General features: G+C 46.8%; 1 protein-coding gene across 7 annotated transcripts in view; it reads left to right on the top strand.

Moving 5' to 3' along the window:
* MYO7A (myosin VIIA) overlaps window positions 1–23184 on the top strand; it is a 67519-nt gene that overhangs the window by 11188 nt on the left and 33147 nt on the right. For 3 of the 7 annotated variants that reach the window (XM_065648904.1, XM_065648991.1, XM_065648748.1), the window contains 12 exons: window positions 1652–1805; window positions 2475–2551; window positions 3317–3436; window positions 4658–4800; window positions 5243–5453; window positions 5942–6077; window positions 6526–6632; window positions 9785–9841; window positions 16292–16429; window positions 20441–20599; window positions 20939–21031; window positions 22384–22478. In XM_065648904.1, coding sequence (XP_065504976.1) covers window positions 1652–1805; window positions 2475–2551; window positions 3317–3436; window positions 4658–4800; window positions 5243–5453; window positions 5942–6077; window positions 6526–6632; window positions 9785–9841; window positions 16292–16429; window positions 20441–20599; window positions 20939–21031; window positions 22384–22478 — 1490 coding nt within the window. Of the gene's footprint in view, window positions 1–1651; window positions 1806–2474; window positions 2567–3316; window positions 3437–4657; window positions 4801–5242; window positions 5454–5941; window positions 6078–6525; window positions 6633–9784; window positions 9842–16291; window positions 16430–20440; window positions 20600–20938; window positions 21032–22383; window positions 22479–23184 lie in introns of all 7 variants that reach the window. The other 4 variants (XM_065649154.1, XM_065649072.1, XM_065648834.1 and 1 more) reach the window with 2 other exon arrangements.

The raw sequence follows: 23184 nt of genomic DNA, 5'->3' as shown, positions 1-23184 counted from the left end.
GAGTTACTTTGCTGGTTGTGAACTTCTGAGTCTCAGCCATGGGTTTTGTGGGACTTCTTTGTCACATCACTGCGAGCCTCATAGTCTTGGTGAAAACCCTAAACTCCTGTGTGTAGGCCAGGTTATTTCCACTCTTCCTCTGGAGCAGGACATACATTTGAATGGTTTTGATCTTTGGTGCCCACGCCACTTGTCTGGAAATAACCAGGGTGTTAGATACAACGTGATGCTCTTGCAGCAGCGATGGACAGGGAGGAGTGCATGGCTGGATGGTGCATTCTCAGCAGCATACAGTGCTGAGCTGTCTCTGTTCCACAAGTCTGACAGAGCCAGAAATCTACAGCCCCGCTCCCTATATCATAGAATCACATCATAGCTTGGGTGGGAAGGGACCTTCAAAGCTCATCCAGTGCCCCCCCTGCCATGAGCAGGGACATCTGCACCAGCTGAGGTTGCTCAGAGCCCCGTCCAGCCTGGCCTGGGATGTCTCCAGGGATGGGGCATCCACCACCTCTCTGGACAACCTGGGACAGGCTCTCACCACGCTCAGTGTAATAAGTTTCTTCCTCATATCCAGCCTGAATCTCCCCTCCTTTAGTTTAAAACCATCACCCCTCGTCCTATCACAACAGGCTCTGCTAAAAGTCTGTCGCAATCTTTCTTACAGGCCCCTTTTAAGTATGGAAAGGCTGCAATAAGCTCTTCCTGGAGCTTTCAATGTACCGGTGTTGCAATGCAGAGGAGGTGGTAGAAGCATGTGTAATTAAGGTTGGCCCATCGTCAGCAATGGGACCAAGCTTTCTAGCTGGACCAGTGGGAGACTGCAGTATGTTTCTTTTTTGCTCTGTTTCCCCACCTCAGGGAGCTTTTTCTCCTCCTCTGATTTCAGCCAGGCATGGGGTAGCTGGGGACAGTAGGGCAAGTGCAGGTCACAGGCTGAGCACTGAATCAGTGTACACCAAAGGACAGAACCAGATCCACAGGTTCAATGTCATCTTTGGCTTATTCATCCCTTAAAAAAACCAGCTGCTGATTTAGGGGGAAGCCTGGATAGCTTAGGGTTACACACAGATGCTCTTTGCTGAGCAGCGGCTCCATTTGTTCCTGTCTCTGAAGGAGCTGAGATGGAGACGCTGTTTTCTGTTTGTTGCATCATTCATAACATCAGTCGAATCTTTTCCCAGTTATGCTTCAGAAATCATGGTGCAGAGGAGGAGTGGTAAAAGTGCAGAAAACAAATAATCATTAATTGCCAATTAATCTTTTGATGGAGCCCAGGATGTGGCTTGATTTTGGCCTGAGAGTACCTGAGTCTTGGACTCTGAAGTCTTGTGTGTAAAAGCCATGTCAAAAGCCAATGTTTAGAAGTTAGAAAAAATCTAAACAGAAATAGAGCAATACTTGGGTTCAAGTGTGGGGAAATGTAGTTCAAGTCACTTTCTAAGCTATTTCAGTTTCCTTTTATGAAAAATTTGAATCAATATTGGAAGTTCAATAAACACAACTTGATTTCACCACAAATTATTCAGCTGAGTGCAAATTTTACTGGATATGATTGTACAAGAGGTCAGACTAGATGGTCATAATGGTCCCATCTGGCCTTAAACATCTCTGAACCTGTGAATTCTCTGCTACCTCTTTGCCTCCCCAGGGTAACTGCACCACCTGTGATGGCAGAGATGACAGCAAGGAGTACGCCAACATCCGCTCCGCGATGAAGGTCCTTATGTTCACCGACACGGAGAACTGGGAGATCTCCAAGCTGCTGGCTGCCATCCTGCACATGGGGAACCTGCAGTATGAAGGTAAAATGACAAAACATGGGGATATGGTCCAGTGCATCTCTACTCCTTATTCTGCATGGTGAGAGGGAGCCAAGCTTAGGGACGGAGAGCTGTACCCTGACCACCCGCCACGGTGCCATGCCAGCGACTCAGGTGTTTATTGTGCTGTGTAAGGACAAGAACAGAGGAATAAGTCCACCTGCCCACTCTGCAGGGCTGCCAGACTCCAGTATGCTCAGTGACATCCACCTTTCCTGAATTTAGGGACGTTGAATATGGCGACTGACCATTCAATAGGCTCAGGTTTTGCAAGGAGAGATGAATGGAGTGTTTGACAAGTGCTTGTGTGATTAGAAATGCCTTTGTAAAAGCATCAAACTGCCCTGCTGTCAGAAATGACATGGTGATTTTAAAAACCTCTTTGGAAGACAGAAACCTAAAGCACTTGCATGCCAGAAATGTATTTACCCCATCAGTCATTTAGGGTGGCTGGCAGAGCAGAGTACAGGTCCTTTGCAAACATCAGCAGGACTCCAGCAGCCGCGTGAACTTTTCTCTCCCTTCTGATGACCAGATTTTGCCTGGGCATCACACCGAGAGAGAGGAGAAAGACCCTTTCCCTCACCCCATCCAACTTCTGCAGAGCTGTGTCCCTTGCTGATGAGTTTCCCTCTGCCTTTCTTCCCCCAGCTCGGACCTATGACAACCTGGATGCCTGTGAGGTTGTTCAGTCGGCGTCACTAATCACTGCAGCATCATTGCTGGAGGTCAGTGGCTCCGCGGTGCTGCTGTTCCCTTTTTGGCTTGTTCCCATATTCCCAGTGTTGTGGCAAAGCCATGGATGCTCTGGTGGCATGTCATCCTAAAAAGGACATCCAAAATAGCTCAGCCCCTGAAAGAGAGTGTTTCCCTCATTGATATAAAAGGAGTTCATTACAGTAGCCAAGACAGAGATGTCACCTATACTGAAGTGAGGTGAGATGATCCTCACCCAAACCATCCATGCAGTGGCTGGAGCATTCTCCAGTGGCCTCCCCAGCAGGTAACAGGGCTTCCTCAGGGACATTATCTCATCTCCATAGGTGCTGCTGGTCCCAGGGTGTGATCCACAGCTGCCTGTGGGCTGTTTTCATGTACTTTAGGGGGTGGACATTTCCCTGGGTTGATCTCAGAAGTGTAAAAAGGGGCCAAGGGGATGCAGAGCAATATTCATGCTGGTAGGATACAGCTTTGCAGGCTTTGCTTTTTCATCTTCTGTCTCCTCTCCTCATTAACATCTCAAACTAAGTCACAGGAGCACTTTCCATGGCAACACACTGTATAAAAGTATTAATTACTCTCTCTGAGAATGCCTGTGACACCCTTTGAGCTATTTGCCCTGTACAGCTAAGAACAGTCATATCATTCACCTCCAGCCATGGGGGCTACGCAGTTCCTCTTTGGCCATGCACATTCAGGCCAGTAGCCCAGGACATTGCAAGGACTCCTCGTGCTGTAAAGTCAACAGCTGTGTTTGGTGGTATCTTTGCCAGGTCGATCCTCAGGACGTGATGAACTGCCTCACAAGTCGGACTATAATCACCAGGGGTGAAACCGTATCCACCCCTCTCAGCATGGAACAAGCACTGGATGTGAGGGACGCTTTTGTAAAGGTAAATCTTAGGGCATTCCTTTCTGCTCTTGTTGATAAGCTGAAGAAATCTGCCAGCTTTGAGACTGGAGCATCCACTGCACAGGAAAAGTGTCTCACTTGGTGCTCATGTGAGCTCAGATCAGCAGATGGCCTTGAAATTTATGTTCTTAGAGGGATGCACAAAGAGTTGAGATGGAAGGAGTCTAGGTAGCCTGGTCTTCAGGAAGTTTGCAATCTGGATTTGGGACTGTCTATACTCAAAGGTAACATGTTGAAGGGGCCAGCATTCTGAAATTACTTCACCTCAACTTCAGCAAAACATCCCAGCCTGAGCCTCAGGGTTAAATCCTCAGCTGCTATAAATCAGAGCAACTCTATCAACACCTGTAACGCCCACACCCGAATGTCAAGATTTGGGCTTGTCTGCAGCAGTAAATAAAGCTGAACATCCCAGGAATAGGGGTAGAGCAGTTCAGCAGTCACCAGAGTGCTAAGAGAGAGCATCACCCGAGGCTTTGGGTGATGAAGGTTGATGACGTGGGTGTGCATCATTGCTGTGCTGTTTGCAGTCCCATGCATGTTGTAAAACAAGTATTGGTGGCATGCTTTGGCCAACTTGGCTCCTCCGCTTATTGTAGGGAACCGGTAGGTCAAGCTAGCTGGTTCAACACCTAACTAGTCTGCAAATCCAGACAGTGGTGATGGGCCTTTGGATTAGGATCCCCCTCCTGGTGGTAATGCTGTGTCTCACAAGAAAGAAATTAATAACACTGTAAAATATGCAGTTCTAGAACTACTGAAACAGCAATAGCTCCTTCATTCAATCAGCAAACTGTTCAGCCAGTGCTGCAATATTTGAGTCATCTCCTTGTGCAGGTGAGATGTCCTTGGCTTGTCTAACAGTGCAATGTGGCTCTGCCGGTCTGTAAAGACAGATGTTTAGAAAACAAGGAAAGGACTCTCTGGCTTCAGAGCAAGCCCACAGATCCAAAATTTAAAGATTTTGCTTTCAGTTGTCTTTTACATAGGCTTTCAGGTCTGTTTTCCTTCATTTACATAATGGGTCTTGAAGCTTTAAACCATGCTAAGAGTCTGGCATAAATGTTGGTCAGCGTGTCCTCAGGGACTGTCCAACTGCTCATCATGCTTTAGGGGAGCCTGTGCCCTCTGAATGGTGCTGCAGACTAGCAGGGTGAACTGCTAGCTTGTCTCAGTGAACTCCATCTTTGGGATGTTGCAGGGAATTTATGGGCGGCTTTTCGTGTGGATCGTGGAGAAGATCAACGCTGCGATTTATAGACCTCCTTCCCAGGAACTCAAAAGTGTCAGGAGATCCATCGGCCTCCTTGACATCTTTGGCTTTGAGAACTTCACTGTGAACAGGTATGGAGCCTGCAAAAGGAGAACCAGGTCTTAACCCTCCTTCATCACCCCAAGCTCAAGGTCTTGCAGACCTTTCACCTCTTCTGAGATGAACAGGACTGGACTGGTCAAAACCCTTTTCTATGTAAGAGATTATCAGAATTAATCACTTCAATGCTGCAACAGACAACACATTTCCTTTAGTTTTTCAAGTATTTGCCACATAGTAGCCATAGCAGATAACCTCCAACTAATTGGTTTAGGCTGCACACATATGATGTCTATAACACTGTTTTGGGGGAGAAAAACTGATTATCTGAACCTATAAGGAAATCCTCATCCAGCAGCAACCTTACTGAGTGGTTGATGAGGTCTGAGAGTACTGCTTCAAGTATGGAGAGAGATTGAGATATATAGAGCATGATGGATCTAAAGTGGTCTTTCCTTGACCTTTCCTGCGCAGTTTTGAGCAGCTTTGCATCAACTTTGCGAACGAGAACCTGCAGCAGTTCTTCGTGCGTCATGTCTTCAAACTGGAGCAGGAGGAGTACAACCTGGAGAACATCAACTGGCAGCACATAGAGTTCACTGATAACCAGGATGCCTTGGACATGATTGCCATCAAACCCATGAACATCATCTCCCTCATTGATGAGGAGAGCAAGTTCCCCAAGGTGTGTTTTGGGCTCAGCCCTGCTTCCAGTTAATCTCCTGCTTTTACCCCCTTTGCACTTTTCATGCTGGCACCCCTGTGAGAGGGCTGATCAGCCCCAAATATACAGTCACCAGTTTGTTACCTCTTCACAGCTTTATTGCTCTGTCACATTTTCTTCCATGTGTACGACTGTGCCTAAAACAAGTTACCTTTTCTGGTGGAAGAATATACCTTCAAGAGGCTCAAGAATAGTTGTTACAAAGTTTAAGACAAAATAATGTTAAATATATTTCCTTTGGAGCACTATTTTGAATATAGTGCAACATGCCAGGGATATTTAATCCCTTTTTAAAATTTCTGCATTTGCAATATCCCCACTAACACATCTCTTCTCAAAATAAATACACACTGCCACCCAAGACAAAAAAAGAAATGCACTATTGATTGGAAAATTATTTTAATGGGACAAGCCCTGGTTAAACATCAGATCTTTCTCTGTGTGCACAGGGTACAGATGCCACCATGTTACACAAGCTGAACTCGCAGCACAAGCTTAACACCAACTACATTCCCCCGAAAAATAACTATGAAACACAGTTTGGCATTAACCACTTTGCTGGAATCGTTTACTACGAAACAAAAGGTATGGGGCAGTTTTCTGGGGCACTGCAGGTGTGAGGGGATGCTCGGGGGAAGGTGGGCTGCTGCTGCGATGGATCAGAGCAGGATGGTAGCCCATAGTAGTGTCATGTACTCCTTTTCTGGGTGCAATGACTTTGATCCAGTCTCAAGATGTGCCTTTGTCTTCCTTCTCTTGGTCCCCCTTTCTCTGCCCATTCATTACCCCCATGACCTCCCCAAGAACAGCCAGTAGTCCAGCAACCCAGAGGCTGCTTGCAGGGCTCATCCTGGCCATGTTGTACTGTGTCATCTATCTATCTATCTATCTATCTATCTATCTATCTATCTATCTATCTATCTATCTATCTATCTATCTATCTATCTCTCTGTCTATCTACCTATCTATCTACCTACCTACCTACCTACCTACCTACCTTACCTACCTAAGTGTTGTCCCATTATTCCTCTAGGTTTCTTGGAGAAAAATAGGGACACGCTGCATGGAGACATCATTCAGCTGGTGCATTCCTCAAAAAACAAATTCATCAAGCAGATCTTCCAAGCAGATGTGGCAATGGTAATGCAGGCGAGAGAAGATCTTTGTTCACGGGGGTTTTTCCTGGAAGGGGCAGGAGATTTGTGAAGAGTCCTATCGCTCTGATGCTGTTTGGGGTGTTTCCAACCTGTTAGTATGAGCCAACCATTGTGTGGCGTCATGGGTACATCCACGTTCACACCTCCAGGTCACTGCAATCGGTTTGTCAAATACTATTTTGTGCTGTGATTGCTCCTCTCCTAATTGTGTAGGGATGTGAACAATAAGGTTTGTGATTGTAGAAATCTGAGAGAGGAAGATCTAGCCCCTCCAGCTGAGTAGTCCAGATCTGTGTACAATAGAGCGAGAAGTGAAAACCAAATTCTTGTAGGACCAGAGCAGAGCGAAGGGACAATCTGCCTGTCCCTTAAGCACTGCGGCAGGGCTAAGAGGGACCAGCCAACAGTCACATTTTGCTCTTACAGCAGCAGAGAAAAGAGACACCAGGCATGAAACTTGAACTTTAAAGTTCCTCTTTCCAGACACCAGTCCTCCAGGAGGGTTTGTGCTTGCTCCATGCTCAGTGTAGGATAAGACCACGTGCACTGAAGCCTTGGAGAAAGGCACAGTTGCAACCTTGACTCTTCCCACCACATGTGAGCATTTATCACTGGGATACCAGCTTAAATGCTGCAATTAGTGACTATTTCACCATGAATAACACAAATATTTGATGTTTTCTTGACTAAGTTGAACATCTACACCTCCCTACTAAGACATCATCAGCCCCGCTCCCAAAATTAAAGGAGAAACAGTGTTAAAATATCAGCCTTGCAGAACCTGAAGGTCTACACAGATAGATCATTATGGCCAAATCTTCCATGCTTTCCCTAGGTAGAGCCACAGAACTGCAAAGGATTTGAGGATAAAGTTTTCCAAAGCAACCAAGTTTTTCAGAAGTTGGAGTCCTGTTTCCAAATGCCAGCTAGTGCCACTGATGGTCCAAGGGACTTAGGGACTTTCGGCACTGTCAAACAGATTTAAGTGCTGAATTCTTTTCCCTGCTAAGGAAAAGAAATGTTTAAATTCCCAATAAACTACTTTAAATAGGCTACAGACACTTTTGCAAGCCTCTTTCATAACCTTTAGCCATTCAGTTTTGCTCCTGCTGAAATGAGTCATCAACATATTTTTGACTTCATTAGGAACAAAATGTTTATCAGCCCTGATTAAGCTACCAATTGGTGTGACAGTCCTGGTTGGTTCAGAGCTATCCAAAGATGTGAATCCTCCTGCTGAACTAGATGCTAACTCCCTTGGCATCGGTGCTGCCACTTACTTTGCTTTTTATTGCTTGTTCCTCACTGCTTTTTATTTTCAGTGCAAGCTTTGCAGTTCACCTTGGAAATGATTTCTTGCTTCTTTAGGCAGAGCAGAGGTACACTCTGGGGAACTGATGAGTGGGAGCTCTCGGGGTTACACAGTCATATAGACTTCTTCATGGGAACACCTATGAAGCATCTTTGAAAGATGCTGGAAGTATATGACAGCAAAATTGAGATTTTTTCACCTGGGCATTGTCTAGGGCTCAAGAACTGAGAAGTTTTAAAGCATCAGAGCACTTTTTTTGAAATAAAACTTTTATTTTATAGTTCCATTAAACATCTTAAGAATCTGTCCTGAGTTGTGGTTCCTGTGCTTTGATACTTTAATGATCTCTGCTTTCCTTTTTTGAATGAGAGGTTTGTAACTTGACTGGCATGGAACTGAAAGAGGAGCAAACACTGTGTGCCAGCTCCCCTAATCATGCACAATGTTAGTGTGACCTGGGAGAGCACAAGTCTTCTAAACACCACACACAAAATCCTGCTCAGACAAGCGGGATCAAACATGGAGATGAGATTATTTCGCCATTGCTTTCCACCAAAATTCAATAATATTTGCAGTCCCTTTCTTAAAACACATTCCCCAAGAGAAGGAGCAGGTGAGGATGAGTTATGGGAATTGATAGCATAACAAAAAGCTGGGGAAATGCTCATCTTGAAGGTGTGCACACCTTCCCCAAGCATCAGCAAGACAATCCGTGGAGAAACCTTCTAGAGACAGTCAGACCAGGTCAATTAAATCTAACATCTTCCCTTAAAATGAGACAAGTGGCTGCTCTGCTGAGGTCTAAATCAAATAATGAGGCAATTTGCTCAACAGCTTCCAACCTTTGGTCTTCAGGAACTTATTGATGAGTTTGCAGGAATTTGTGAGGCGGTGAAAAGCAAGTCCATCTGCTTTACATTGTCTTTCAAATGACATCCTTATATGCCAGAAACTTGAGGAAGCCGCAGATCAGAGAGGCTTGAAAACTAGTTGAAAGTGTGTGTTTGAATATTGTACTGACTGTTGGGTCCCTGAAAGACCTAATATTTGTAGGCAATGAAACTCGTGTGGTGAACTGGGTATTGCTGGAGCACGTGTGGCTGTGCAGCCCCATTTGTGCATGCCCACCATTGAGGAGGTCTACCTGCATGTGTTTGCGAAATCGGGACATTGCTTTGAGCAGTGCCAGGTGAAATGATGGATTGAGTGGGAATTATACACCATTCCTCTGAGGAATCGGCCGGTACAGTCTGGCAGTGATGGTTGCTCAAGGAACAGGCAGAAGGAGCAGCGAGGGGTAGAAACCAGTGAAGGGGAAAACAAGCTGGGGGCTTTTCCTTTTGCAAAAATTTCAGTTCTGTAGAAACTGATTAAAAGTTGGATTAAAATCAGGGAGGGAGGGATTTATTTAGAAATTTTGTGATTTTTTTTTCCTTGGCATCTTCCCAACCACTACCTATTGAGAGCAACTGGTCACAGGAGAGCAGGAATGTGTGAGGGTCAGAAATGGAGGTGGTTGAAACTGGATGGATAATGAGTGAGATTCAAAGATGTAGAAGAGTTTTCTCTAAGAGGCAAGAGCTGGACGGTGGCAGTTCCCTCACCTTCAAGGATGTGAACATGGAGACAAAGGGGAAAACCAGGAGGGGGACAGACAAAAATCTAGGAACTAATGCATTTTGTTCATGAGATATTTTAACAGCCGGACATCCAAGACTAACAATGTCAGGCTCCCATTTCAGTTATTCCTTCTTTTCACTATTTGCTCTTCTCTGTCTCTGTTTGTTTTTTGTTTTTTTGTTTTTCGCCTGTGCTTCATGTAGTTTCTCTGTGGCTATGCATCCAGCACATTTGGCCAGTCGCCCACACCCACACCAAAGGTAAACGGAATACATGAGTTCCTCTGTTGTATATTCCTTGGCAAGGATTGTGCTTTGCTCTTGTTGGTTTATTCCTCTTCCTGCACTGTCTATAGAGGATGCATTTCAAGTGACCAATGTGATGGAGAGCATTTTTACAGCTTGTTGAATAGACGCAGGTGTATGACTGTGCCATTTATTTCTAGGATTCAACTCAGAAGAGCCATGTAATGTTGGGAGTTTGGTTTTGGGTAAAATCAGAACCAGCCCGAGCCAAAGTTTTGGGATTTTTTTATTATATTTGAATCATTTTAATGAACTTTGGGTGGATCATCTGTGGGACTTGTGTGTCGCTTATCATGGTGCCACCATTGGCTTCAGTGGGACATTATTCTTCCATGCAAATGCAAATGTGGCCCTGTTTTGCCCTTTTTGGAGCAGGAAGATGACAGTTCCTGTGTAAAGAGAGTCTCCTGGATTATATTTCTGGGTTGCTTGGAAATGCCATAATTCTCAGGGGAGGGTATAGGTCTTGTTCAGAGGAGAGCTCAAATCCAAGCCTTCAAAGACACCATTAATATTGGACTTTGCCATGATCATCCAAGCAGGCTCTTGGCACCTTTTTAGGTTTTTTCTGTTGCATCTTATCTCCTGACTGGTTCTGATGGCTTCCCAAACCTTTCTTGCTAGATATTTGGCCACAATGTAGCATATTGTGTGCTAAAGATTTTGTGATGTTAGCTTTGCGGCTCTGCTCACATTTCAATAGCCAGAGGATTATGTTAGAGATGGACCTGACTTTCAAAATTCAGATCTTTGCATGGGGCTGAATTTCAATCTCCCTGCCTCTGCAGTGTCTTGGGGTGTTTGGACTTGGAATTCCAATGAGGGGGGATTTGACCCAAAATGACCCAAAGTCATTCATTACAGAGCTGGAATCCTTGCCCTCCATATCATGACTGCAAATGGTTTGGATTTCAACATCTCATTGGGCACCCTCTAGAGTTGTAGCCAAGCCACATTCCAAAAAAAATAATCCTTCCTGAGTTAGGATATGGTGAGATTAAGCCCAGAAGATACAGGGAAATGGAAGAAATAACACTGATAATTTCTCTGAGTTTTGTTCTTGTCATAGTGGTTCTCATAATATAGCCTCGTGTTTTGTAGGTTTTCTGATTAACAATAATTGATCATATTTGTTAGTCACTGAGGCAAGACTGGAACCGCCAAGCCAAAAAAAAAAAAAAAGATTTTCCAAATATATCAACATCAGTAAGTTTTATAAAATGGGGGTTTAGTTCAAAACAGTGTTGCTCGGCACCATTATGTAGGCTATGCCAACTTTGCATCTGAAGGCACTTTCCAGCCTATAGGACAGAGACTGTCTCCTCACTATATGGCACCACAAAAGATGCCTCAACTTTCAGTGGTCACCTGAGGGCCACCCCAGTGACATTTCATGTAACAAAACAATAAGCAACAAACATCATTTTTCTCAGACTTCAGGAAAAAAAAGTCTGAGAAACAGCATGTCATATTGGCATGGCCCAGTTTAGTGACCTTATAATCCTAAAGAGTTGGGAGGATGGTCCTCTGTCTAGAACCTTTCCTCAAAGTATTGCTGGTGGTACATGCTTCTCCCTCCTTCCCTAACTCACTTTGAGTAATTCAACTTTCTATTCACACATTTCCACTGACGCAGGTTGCCACCTCACTGGCAAACCTAGTGCTGAGCAGGGTGATGGACAAGGTGAGGAGGGACAACAGAAGTAACTCCTACCAGTTCTGGCTCTGTGACATTTCTCCTTGTATTTGCTTTTCTCCTTGCTTCTGTTTCACAGAATCACAGAATCACAGAATGTTAGGGATTGGAAGGGACCTCGAAAAATCATCTAGTCCAATCCTCCTGCCAGGGCAGGAACACCTAGGTGGGGTTACACAGGAAGGCGTCCAGGCGGGTTGGAATGTCTCCAGAGAAGGAGAATCCACAACCCCCCTGGGCAGCCTGTTCCAGTGTTCCGTCACCCTCACTGAGAAGAAGTTTCTTCTCAAATTTAAGTGGAACCTCTTGTGTTCCAGCTTGAACTCATTACCCCTTGTCTTACTGTTGGTTGTCACCGAGAAGAGCCTGGCTCCATCCTCGTGACACCCACCCTTTATATATTTATAAACATTGATGAGGTCACCCCTCAGTCTCCTCTTCTCCAAGCTAAAGAGACCCAGCTCCCTCAGCCTTTCCTCATAAGGGAGATGCTCCACTCCCTTAATCATCTTTGTGGCCCTGCGCTGGACTCTCTCCAGCAGTTCCCTGTCCTTCTTGAACTGAGGGGCCCAGAACTGGACACAATATTCCAGATGAGGTCTCACCAGGGCAGAGTAGAGGGGAAGGAGAACCTCTCTCGACCTACTAACCACCCCCCTTCTAATACACCCCAGGATGCCATTGGCCTTCTTGGCCACAAGGGCACAGTGCTGGCTCATGGTCATCCTGCTGTCCACCAGGACCCCCAGGTCCCTTTCCCCTACACTGCTCTCTAATAGGTCATTCCCCAACCTGTACTGGAACCTGGGGTTGTTCCTGCCCAGATGCAAGACTCTACATTTTCCCTTGTTATATTTCATTAAATTTTTCCCTGCCCAACTCTCTAGCCTGTCCAGATCTCACTGGATGGCAGCACAGCCCTCTGGCGTGTCAGCCACTCCTCCCAGCTTGGTGTCATCAGCAAACTTGCTGATAGTACACTCAATTCCCTCATCCAAGTCATTGATGAATATATTGAATAGTATTGTTCCCAGAACTGACCCTTGAGGCACTCCACTAGATACAGACCTCCAACCAGACTCTGCCCCATTGACCACGACTCTCTGGCTTCTCTCCTTCAGCCAGTTTGCAGTCCACCTCACTACCCGATTGTCCAGCCCACACTTCCTCAGTTTTGCCGTGAGGATGCTGTGGGAGACGGTGTCAAATGCTTTGCTGAAGTCAAGGTAGACCACATCCACTGCTCTGCCATCACCAATCCACCTTGCTACGTCTTCATAAAAGGCTATGAGGTTGGTCAAACACGACTTCCCCTTGGTGAAGCCATGTTGACTGTCCCTGATGACCCTCTTATCCTTGATTACTTTTTTACTTAGTTTGACTGTTAAAAAGAAAAGGAAAACGAACAAACAAACAAACAAAACTGGTGACTGCCCTAGGTGGAACTCTGGGTCTGTATTAAGACCATCCTACCCAACATAACTTTGCATCCACCTTAACTCGCTGAATGCACAGGGTGCAGATAAGCTGAATTGGTTATTGCTTTCTCAGCCCTAGACACATTAGTCCCTAAACATATCCAAAGGAAGGAGTCCGAATAGGTCCCTAGAGATTTACAGCTTTACAGAGATGCTGGAATGTGTGCTGATGCTCCAGCTGTGCCACTTGGGGGGATCTCAGACACCCCTTGTTGGCAGAACATCCCGTTGTGTCCTGATGATGATATTCTGCCTTGACGTGTGTCTTTACAGGCAGGTCTCCGCACCTCTAAAGCTGGACTGGCTTGAGGTGGCAAAAACAGGTGGCATTGAAATATGTTTAAAAATCATACTGGTCTGCAGGTCTTTCTGAACTTCTCCTTGGAGATGGTGCTTCTCTTTAAATTGCGTAATTATCTTCTTTTTGTTATTTATCTCTTCTGCTTTTTTTTTCCCTTTGATGATGGGCACAGGCTCAGTGATTACCCAGTGCCCCAGTCTGGGATACAGCACCTGTGAATCCCGCCCATTCTTCCCCATGACACATAGATCACGTCCTCCTGTGCTAGACTCTGTATGAGCACCAGTGAAGAGACAGTCTGTGTCCCAAAGCTGCTACAGTCTCAGAGTTTGAAAGATAAAACATGTCTGGCTAGGAGAAAAGGAGAATGTATTCAGCTCTTTCTCCTTCAGACTGTGGGGACTGGGTCTGTTTTGAGCTAAAAAATGCAATGAAACCTGTATTTCCAGTGCCTCGCTAGACTGCGTTGGCAGGCCGCTCCACTTATTTTGGGGCCATTTTGTTGGAATAAGGGAAGAGGCGTGATTGTCCCCATGCTGATGCTGAGGTGAGGCAGAAGGGTCTTCAGTGGTGTCACCCTGTCCCTGACAGGAGGAAGATGGTGGAAAATGCTTGCCTGAGGTTTTGTTATGTATCTGAGAGCCCAGGTAGTGCCCATAGGGCTGGTGCCCACCATTGAGAGGGGTCTGTGCACAAGCATCAGGCCCAGGAACAGGGCACTGGACCAGGCTGCCCAGAGAGGTTGTGGAGTCTCCTTCTCTGCAGACATTCAAAACCTGCCTGGATGCATCCCTGTGTGATCTGCTCTGGTGACCCTGCGTTAGCAGGTGGGTTGGACTGGATGATCTCCAGAGGTCCCTTCCAACCCCAACCAGCCTGTGATTCTGTAAATGGATGGGATGGTGCAGTCTTGACAGGAGGAGCTCAGACAGCTCTGACAATTCAGATAGCAAGACAAGCTGCTTTCTGGCTGCCGTCCCTTCCCTCCAGCCCCTTGCAGCAAGAAGATCTCAGGTGTAAGGGTGGAGATGGCTTTGTACCAGAGCTGGATGTATGCAAGCAAGAAATGCAAGGCATCAGCAACCCGGAGAGGCAGTCTTGCTATCGGCAAACAAACTGCTCTTGCATTCCCTTGTAGACCCTTGCACAAAGTCTTGCACCCTTCCTAGCACCACGGCTGAAAAATGACCTCTCCCAGCCAAGCTCAAATTGACAAACCTGGGTAACATGCAGTTGCTTCAGATTTCCAGCCCTTCTCCTGCATCTGTTGCCGCTTCTAACCTCTATGGCATTCCTTTCACACTGCACAGAGGTGACCCCTTGCACATAATTAGCAAAGTGATAAGAAAACATTAATCAAAGCTATCCAAACCAGGTTTCTTGCTGAAACAGCCTATTCCTCATCAAATCTGTGACAGAATGTGAGCACCAGGCTCTACACTGCTCTGCAGGTAGCAGCTGCATCCATTAATTACTCTAGATTTATTCACAGTTTGTCCTTTGGGGGAGAATTTTGCTGGGAGAGATCACTGATAGCCCCTGCCAAGCTCTCCTGGACAAGAAAACCATTTTTTTTCTCATGTGTGCATGAGCTGGGTTTTCTCTTGTTGGAATTCCATGATGACTTTCTGTTTGTGTTCATTCAGTTTGTCTCATCATTTGACCTGAGCTGTTCAAATTCCCTGCCCATGACAGGGGACTTGGACTAGATGATCTTTAAAGTCCCTTCTAACCCAAATCATTCTGTGTTTCTATGAAATTCCCTGGTTTTGGGGGGTGCATCCTGGTACCCAACTCTTCCTCCAACCCACTAGTAGTATTTGCTGCCCCACAAATGCTCCCTGAACAGCAGACCTTATGAGACATATAGCACCACTATGACTGGTGTGTGTTGAGCTCAGGTAATAGTGATTGATGCATAAAATGAGCTGGGGGCTTCATTTAGATTGAAGCTGGTTTAACAAGCTTCTCCCAGGGCAGAGAGAATGGGCTATTAAGGGAAACCTTTCCATTCTGCCTTAGAAATGCCCCAAACTGGAGATTAGATTGTTAATTTAACCAAGGTAGCTAAAGCAAGCAAAATACTCAAAAACTTCCCGTTTCACAATAAATACCCACTTCATTTAGTCTAGTTAATATTCTTTTCCAAACACAACTCAAATCTTCCCTGTAGTACAGGCTGAGGAACATAGACCAGCAGTTTCTGGAGCTGTTGCAGGCTGAAAGTGCCCCTGGCTTGTTTGTCACCCGAAATGGGTCTCTGGTCATATACCCTGGGGAGCAGAGGAGGCTCAGCCTGACATGAGGAACCACGTCAGTAGGGTTGGCATGACCGTGCTGCAATGTATAGGGACAGGGAAGCCCAAGTTGCTCCTGAGGAACATCCCTGGGCAAATGCATCACCCCAAGCTGCAATACAGGGGGTTTTGGTGGCCTGGAAAGGGCTGTTTGTTCTTATGGGCAGATCTTCCTCACAGCTCTGCATATGGCAGTTGGGATCATAGAATAAGAGAGTAGTTTGGGTTGGAAGGGACATTCAAAGCTCCTTCAGTGCCACCCCTGCCATGAGCAGGGACATCTGCACCAGCTCAGGTTGCTCAGAGCCCCGTCCAGCCTGGCCTGGGATGTCTCCAGGGATGGGGCATCCACCACCTCTCTGGGATTGCCAGTCACACAGGGAGGCTCGAGCAGGAGAAATTAAATTACGGCACTTTTCCTCACTGGGTAGAGACGTAGGGAGCAGGTTGCCAGAGCCCGGACATTGCTCACCGGCTCTGCCCTGCCCCTCTCCTGCCTCAATGCTCAACCACCTCTGTCCCTGCTCCCTCCTCCAGCCCTGGTTGTCATGGGAGGTTCCCGGGGACGTGGCCGGAGGGAAAAAGCTCTGTTATCCTTTCATTTCCTGACCTCGCTCTGCTGTGGTTTTGCAGGGAGCGGAGACGAGGAAGCGCTCGCCAACACTCAGCAGCCAGTTCAAGCGGTCCCTGGAGCTGTTGATGAGGACTCTCAGTGTCTGCCAGCCCTTTTTTGTCCGCTGCATCAAGCCCAATGAGTACAAGAAGCCCATGGTAAGTCCTGCTTTTCCCTCCTTGTTGTCTTTTTGTACGGGAATGCCTGTTGGGTGACTCTGCCCTGGATCTAACAGCAAAACCAACCCACACCTGTTCTGCAAGTGACGGAGTCACCAAAGCATTGGCAAAATCAGTCACTTGCCTTGGGATCCAACAGCACCCCAAAAATTTTTGCAGAGGTGAACTCCCACACCCTGCCCTTCTTCCCAAGGACAACCTCAAGAAATTCACCCTGACGACCTTCCTGCTATAGGAAATGTCTCTGAATTTCCATAGGGGGTAGGGACCACCCTGCCAGACACATAGGCTGAACTATATGGCCCTGGTTTCAATCCTATGGCATGGTCCAATGTTTCCTAAAAGGGATCCCCTTTCTGTGGGGTTTTCTACAAAAGTCTTTGCTTCTGAGGGATCTCATTCAGTTTCACCCCCATTAGATCCTTTCAACTGTTTGTTGTTTGTTTTTTTTTCCTCACCAATTGTGAAAGCACTTTTTTTTTAAAAAAAAAATAAAAGAGACAAAATAGCACAGAGGAAAGGTGAAAATCTCTGATTCCCAGATAATTGCTTCAAAAACAACAAACGCTCTGGGGACAAACTTTAAGGAGCAAATGAAAGGGAAGGAGATGGCTGTAAATCCCCCTGACCACAAGCTTCTCATGGAGGGGACTCGGAGTTTTGCAGAGAAAGATGTGTGGTGACCACCCCGATGCCACTGTCAGCACCCTGCAGGACTGGACCCCGGTGCTGTTCGCATTCACTGTCAGCTGCTCACTACTTTTAACAGTGATACTGCATGGAGAGGAATAGCTTTATTTAATAATTTCAGCCATTTGTTTCTGTGAGTCAACTTGCCATTGCCTTTGTGCCTCAGTAGCAGTTAATCCAGCCAGAGCTGGAGTTTTATCTAAAGTCAGTGTCTGTTAGCAAAGCTCAACTGAGTGCAAAGAAGACATAAAATACTGAATTTCAGAGCTTTTACATACAAGCAGTGTTTGTTTGAAACTTATTTTTGCTGTTCAGTGAACCTAATATGATGCGGGGTGAAAGGCTTTGTGGGTCTCTCAGAGTGGTTTACTGTGCACTTATCCCGGTTTTGGTGAGCGTAAAAAAGCACTTAATATCATGTTAGTGGAATACTTTGAATTAATATTTAACAATATGTCTGATCCGATATTATCATCTGAGCTGAGATCAAACCAAGACCTTCCTTAAGAACATGGTTGATGTTGCAAAATAGGTGTACATCCTGAACTGATGTTAACAAGTTATTTTTAATGCCCTGACTTTGAGCTGCTTTTACACCTGGATGTCTGGGAATAGGTCTGGCATTTTGTCCCCTGTGTAAAGAATTAACGTTTCATCAGCCTTTGCAAGCTCTAATCCAGAAGTCTTTGTCCACCCCGTTTATCTACAAAACTTATGGTGGGACATAAAAACAGCTATAAGTTCGAAAGAATCAGAAAAAGATAATTAATCTCCCTGTTAAAGTAATGAGTGGATGAGCTAACACTGAATCAGGGACTGCAGTGCCATAAGATATTAAACGTGATTTCTTGCTAAACTTATTTTTGGCCTTGGTTTAATAATACAAAAGAGGGGGAAAAAATCCCAGATAATGTTACACAGAGCTGTGCAGAGCAACTGCAAAAGAGAACATTTTCTGGGAGTTCATTTTCTGTCCCTGGCTTTGAAGGAAAGTGTTCTGATAGTGATAGGAAATGGGATAGTGGGAAGTGAAAGGTCAGTGGAAAGTCGTGACTGTTTGTTACTTTATGTTATTTTAAAACTTTTGCTTCCTTCTAAACTGTGCTTTGGGGGGAAAAAAAAGTTGTTTGCATCAGGATGCTGGCTGGAGTTCTCTGGGTCTGTACATGGTCCCATGCTGTTGTTTCTGAGCATTGCTCTGTTGTTCTGGTTAGTACAACAGAAATATTAGTATGTGGCATTAATTAGGTAACAAACCATGCAAAGAAAGTCAAAACAGTTTCCAACAGCCTGTGCCTCCTCAGGTACTGATGCAAGGAGAACATAGTTGCCCATATGTGCAATGAAGTAGCCCTACCAGCTCTGGAGGGTTATTTGCAAACCCACAACCGCTCACAGACCCTCCTACTTCATGGCAGCGGGAGACAGAGGAACACACAACTCTTTCCTCTACACCCTTCTTGTCCCCGATACCCACTTTAGATAGATACAGCTTGAGACCAAATCTGGGTGATGCTGCTTTCTGCCTTTTCCTCGCCGATCCGTTGTCCTCTCCTGGGAGAAGGTTCTGTCTCAATTCACTCCAGCCCTTTTGTGGTTACGAGCTAGTCAAAAAGCTCCCTTCAGGGATGGGGAGATGGGTGTATCCGTAGGGCAGATCCTCCTGTCCCAGGAGATGCATCTGAGACACAGGGATGTCTGAGATACTGGTACATGTCCATCTCTCCTCCCTCGCTTTAGGGAGAGCCTGTGTGACTCACATTTTAGGTGCTCACATCTGTACATGCACAGATGCTCACACTTTGGACAGCTGAAGGGGGGCAGATGAATAACACTGTGGCAGTAACTCTTTGGCCCAGGCTGGGATTTACTGTCCTGACTTTCTCTGGTATGTCAGCACCAAGCGACATCTGCCTTTATTTTACACTTGGGTTTGAACACTTTTTGGATGATCCTGGCAGACAATGTCAGGCAGCAAGAGGGTGATATCAGGGTCTCCAGGATCCTCCTCAATCCACTAAAGCACGAAGTTGATGGCAGGGATTTTCCTGAACCTTCTTTCATTTAAGCAGAGGCACCTAAAGCAAGGGAGTGCAGTTGGGTTTATTAACAAACTGCAAGTCTTACGAGGAGCAGATGAAGGATCTGGGGGTATTTAGTCTGGAGAAAAGGAGGCTGAGGGGAGACCTTCTCACTCTCTACAACTACCTGAAAGGAGGTTGAAGCCAGGGGAGTCAGTCTCTTCTCCCAAGTAATAAGTGCAAGGACAAGAGGAAATGGCCTCAGGTTCTGCCAGGGGAGGTTTAGATTGGATATTGGGAAAAATTTCTTCCTGGAAAGGGTTGTTGGGAATTGGAATGGGCTGCCCAGGGCAGTGGTGGAGTCACCATCCTTGGAGGGGTTTAAAAGACACATAGATGAGGTTCTTAGGGACATGATTTAGCACCAGTGTTGGTTTAACTGTTGGACACAATGATCTCAAGGGTCTTTTCCAACCAAAATGATTCTATGATTTTATGACTGGGTTGCCTTCATCTGCTGTCTGGCCTTGAAACTGTCCGTTGCTTGTCCGGAGCAGCCACAAATGCTGGTCTGATATTCGTCCTTTCCCTAAAAGCCTGAGCTGATCTCAGTTCTGGCCCGTTCATTTTAAGCTCCTCAGATGTCCTCCTGGGTACAGGGTGGTTTGATGATAACAGGCTTATTTCAGGACCTTGGCATCTCCAAGGCTGCACTCTTCCTTTGTGTGACTTCAAGGTGTCATCTACCCTAAAAACAACTGGTGCAGGCACCCTAAGACCTTTAAGTATCTGAGCCTTCACTGATATGGTCCTCTGCTTCCTCTGCCTGCAAAACGGTATTGCCCTGCCCGTACAGGAGTGCTCTGATCATGCTGGTAAAGCCCAGAGTGGTGGTCAGAACTTAATGACCATGAATGGTCATTTCAAGGGTCATTGTATGGTTTGACTCTTGTAGATGCAGCATCACTGCCAGTTTTCCCAAGGTGATGTTCACCGTTGCATCATGCTCTCCAGTTCTCCTCAGTCCTTTGTATAATGTGTAGGACACATCCAGTCTTGCAAGCAGGAATTAAAGAAATTGAGCGAGTCAAACACACTCAGCAGTTCACAGGATCAGGCTCATGACAACCAACAGTCCTATGTCCTTGGGTCCACCAAGTGAAGGGTTTGAGTGGATGCCTGACTCGGTAAGCCCACACATCCTCAGAGTCACCACTCTCTTATGGCCAATCCAGGCCAAGATGTGCAGTTAAACCACCATGTCCTGTAACCTCCCTAGCTGTTTGACCGGGAGCTGTGCGTCCGTCAGCTGAGGTACTCAGGGATGATGGAGACCATCCGGATCCGCCGAGCCGGCTACCCAATCCGCTACACATTTGTGGAGTTTGTGGACCGGTACAGGGTGCTCATGCCCGGGGTGAAACCAGCATACAAGCAGGTGAGCATCTTCTTCCACGGATAGCAATTGATCTCTGGTGGGCTCTCCAGAGATATTTGTGGGGTGTGCATCCTCTCCAAAAACAATTATGTAAGATTTGATGCCCAGATGTTACAGTGGTTCTCTGGACTTTCCAAGTGAATGGCTACAGTGCTGACAGAGGCAGGTAGCCATACTCAGCCTGTCCCTCTCACCTTAAATTTAGTGAAAAAAAAAAAAGCCCTGGGAATCCCATTAGCAGAAAACTGCTGGAACTGGGACCAGAAGAGGTCTCCACTGGGCTTGGGAGGTGCAATGGGTGAGGCTGGTCCTGATGAATCTCACCCCCTGTCCTACCAGGGTGACCTGCGTGGGACATGCCAGCGCATTTCTGAAGCGGTGCTCGGGAAGGATGACGACTGGCAGATTGGAAAGACAAAGATATTCCTGAAGGTAGGTGGTTCTCCACATCCCCCCTGCCATGAGACCCTTGCCTGTGAAGTGATCTCCTACCATTCCCTTTCCATCACAAGACGTGATCCTTTCCTGTGGTCTCTGGGCTGGCATGGCAGTGGGTAGAACCTGAGCCAAGGCAGGATATTTGGGGCCAGTTTAGGAAGCAGTGGGCAGGAGGAAGTCCTGAAACTCTACCAGCATGCACACAACCATACGGACACAGAAATGGTCACACACAGCTCACAGCCTTTTCCCTCCTGGGCTGAGCCGCTCAACTACTTCTCCTGCCTTCACCCAAAAAGCACAGCAGCAGGGGGATGTCCATGCAGAGCCCTGCTGAGAGAGGAGAACAACAGGCTTGTTTTGCTTCCAGCACATGCTCATGCAACCGAAGACGTGTCTACAACATCCCTTTCTACATCGCTTCAGCTGACACAGGGCAGCCTAACACTGCAGGTCCCCTGCAGCTCCGTTCACACTCAACTCTCCTTGCAAACCCATTACTGTGTTGCTCTGGGAAGACGAGGCTGAGCTGACCAGAAACCAGTCTGGAAGCAAAGGCTTCTCTCTAGCAAAAATCTCAACAGTAAACCCTGACTGCTTATATCTAAATTCACCCCCAAACTTGTAATCAGCGCGATCACCCCCATCTCTTCCCCAGAAGCTGTTCCTGCTAGTCGCTCTTTCCAGAGCCTGTTATCAAGATCTCACAGCTGTCAGGGCAGGAAACGGAGAAATCTGCCGGCCCCGAGGGGCCACGCGAGGTCAAGCAAAGCAGGAAACGTGTGGAGCTGCCTCTGCTGCACCCAGCGCCGCAGGACTCGACGTGCTGCAACCGGGAGAGAAAACCAAGTTACAAACAGCATGGGAGGAATCAACAGAAAGTTTGGGCTGGTGCATCTAAGAGCTTCAGGGCAACAAAACTCAGTGTTTCAAGGAGCTGTTCTGCCCTTAGGGTATGGAGGTTTTGCAGCCTTGGCTAGAGGGAGCGATGAGACCCAGGCAGCCTGGAGTTTGTTCCCAAACCTCTCCAGTGCTCCCAGGAACTGCTCCCATGGCTGATGGCACTAGCAGGGAGCTCTGCATGGAAGGACAATGCAATCTGGTTGTTTTCAGACTATAAAGTATTTCATATGCCACTTCAGGATGCTCTGGTTCATTTTGGAATAAAGGCAGTAGATAACTAGGGTTTATGTAGTGAGTGGGTGGGGTGATACTTGGGACATAAAATGTCCCAAGAGGTTATTTTGGAGATTTCCTCTCGGAAAGAGCCTCATACCACCTGTCCTGCCACATGTCAGGCAGATGGAGAACTTAAGACATGGGTGCTGTGATGCTTCCTCCCACAGGACCATCATGACATGCTGCTGGAGATTGAGAGAGACAAGGCCATCACGGACAAAGTCATCCTCATCCAGAAGGTGGTCCGTGGGTTTAAAGACAGGTAGGTGAGCTATGTGGCAACTGGTGCTTGGGAGATGCGTCTCTTTCTTGGTGCCCATCTGACCTGGCCTGCAACCAGGGAGAAGGGAGCCCCAATGTGTTGGCACTCAGGTGCAGCAAGTATTGGAGGAAGACAACAGAGGGAACAAGGGGAAAACAGTGTTATCTGCCTCCAGGATGGACCTTCTGTCCCTGTTCAGTGCTCTCTTCAGGGAAACCAATCACAGAACGGTTGGGGTTGGAAGGGACCTCTGGAGATCATCCAGTCCAATCCACCTGCTAAGGCAGGTTCACCAGAGCAGATCACACAGGAATGTGTCCAGGAGGGTTTGAATGTCTCCAGAGAAGGAGATTCCACAACCTCTCTGGGCAGCCTGGTCCAGGCTCTGGCACCTCAAAGGAAAGAAGTTTTACCTCATGTTTAGAAAGAACCTCCTGTGTTTCAGTCTGTGCCTGTTGCCAGTGTTTTCTATGACAATGCAGCCATGGGACTCTGAGTCTGCTGAAGGCAACGCTAAGCCTCCAGCCTATGGGGATCCCCGCAAGACTGTGGTGGGACCACTGGGTCACCCACTGTGACTAACATTGTTTTCCCCAAAGCCCAAGGGGTTCGGGAACCTCCCCTTTGCAGGATAGTTGCTCAATTGGGGAGGAGGGCAGGTAGCCCATGGGGAGCTCATGGCACGGTTGTGGAAGAAGAGGGGAAG

This window comes from Caloenas nicobarica, chromosome 1, assembly GCF_036013445.1.
Source record: "Caloenas nicobarica isolate bCalNic1 chromosome 1, bCalNic1.hap1, whole genome shotgun sequence".
Lineage (NCBI taxonomy): Eukaryota > Metazoa > Chordata > Aves > Columbiformes > Columbidae > Caloenas > Caloenas nicobarica.
This window is presented reverse-complemented; position numbering and strand designations above follow the sequence as displayed.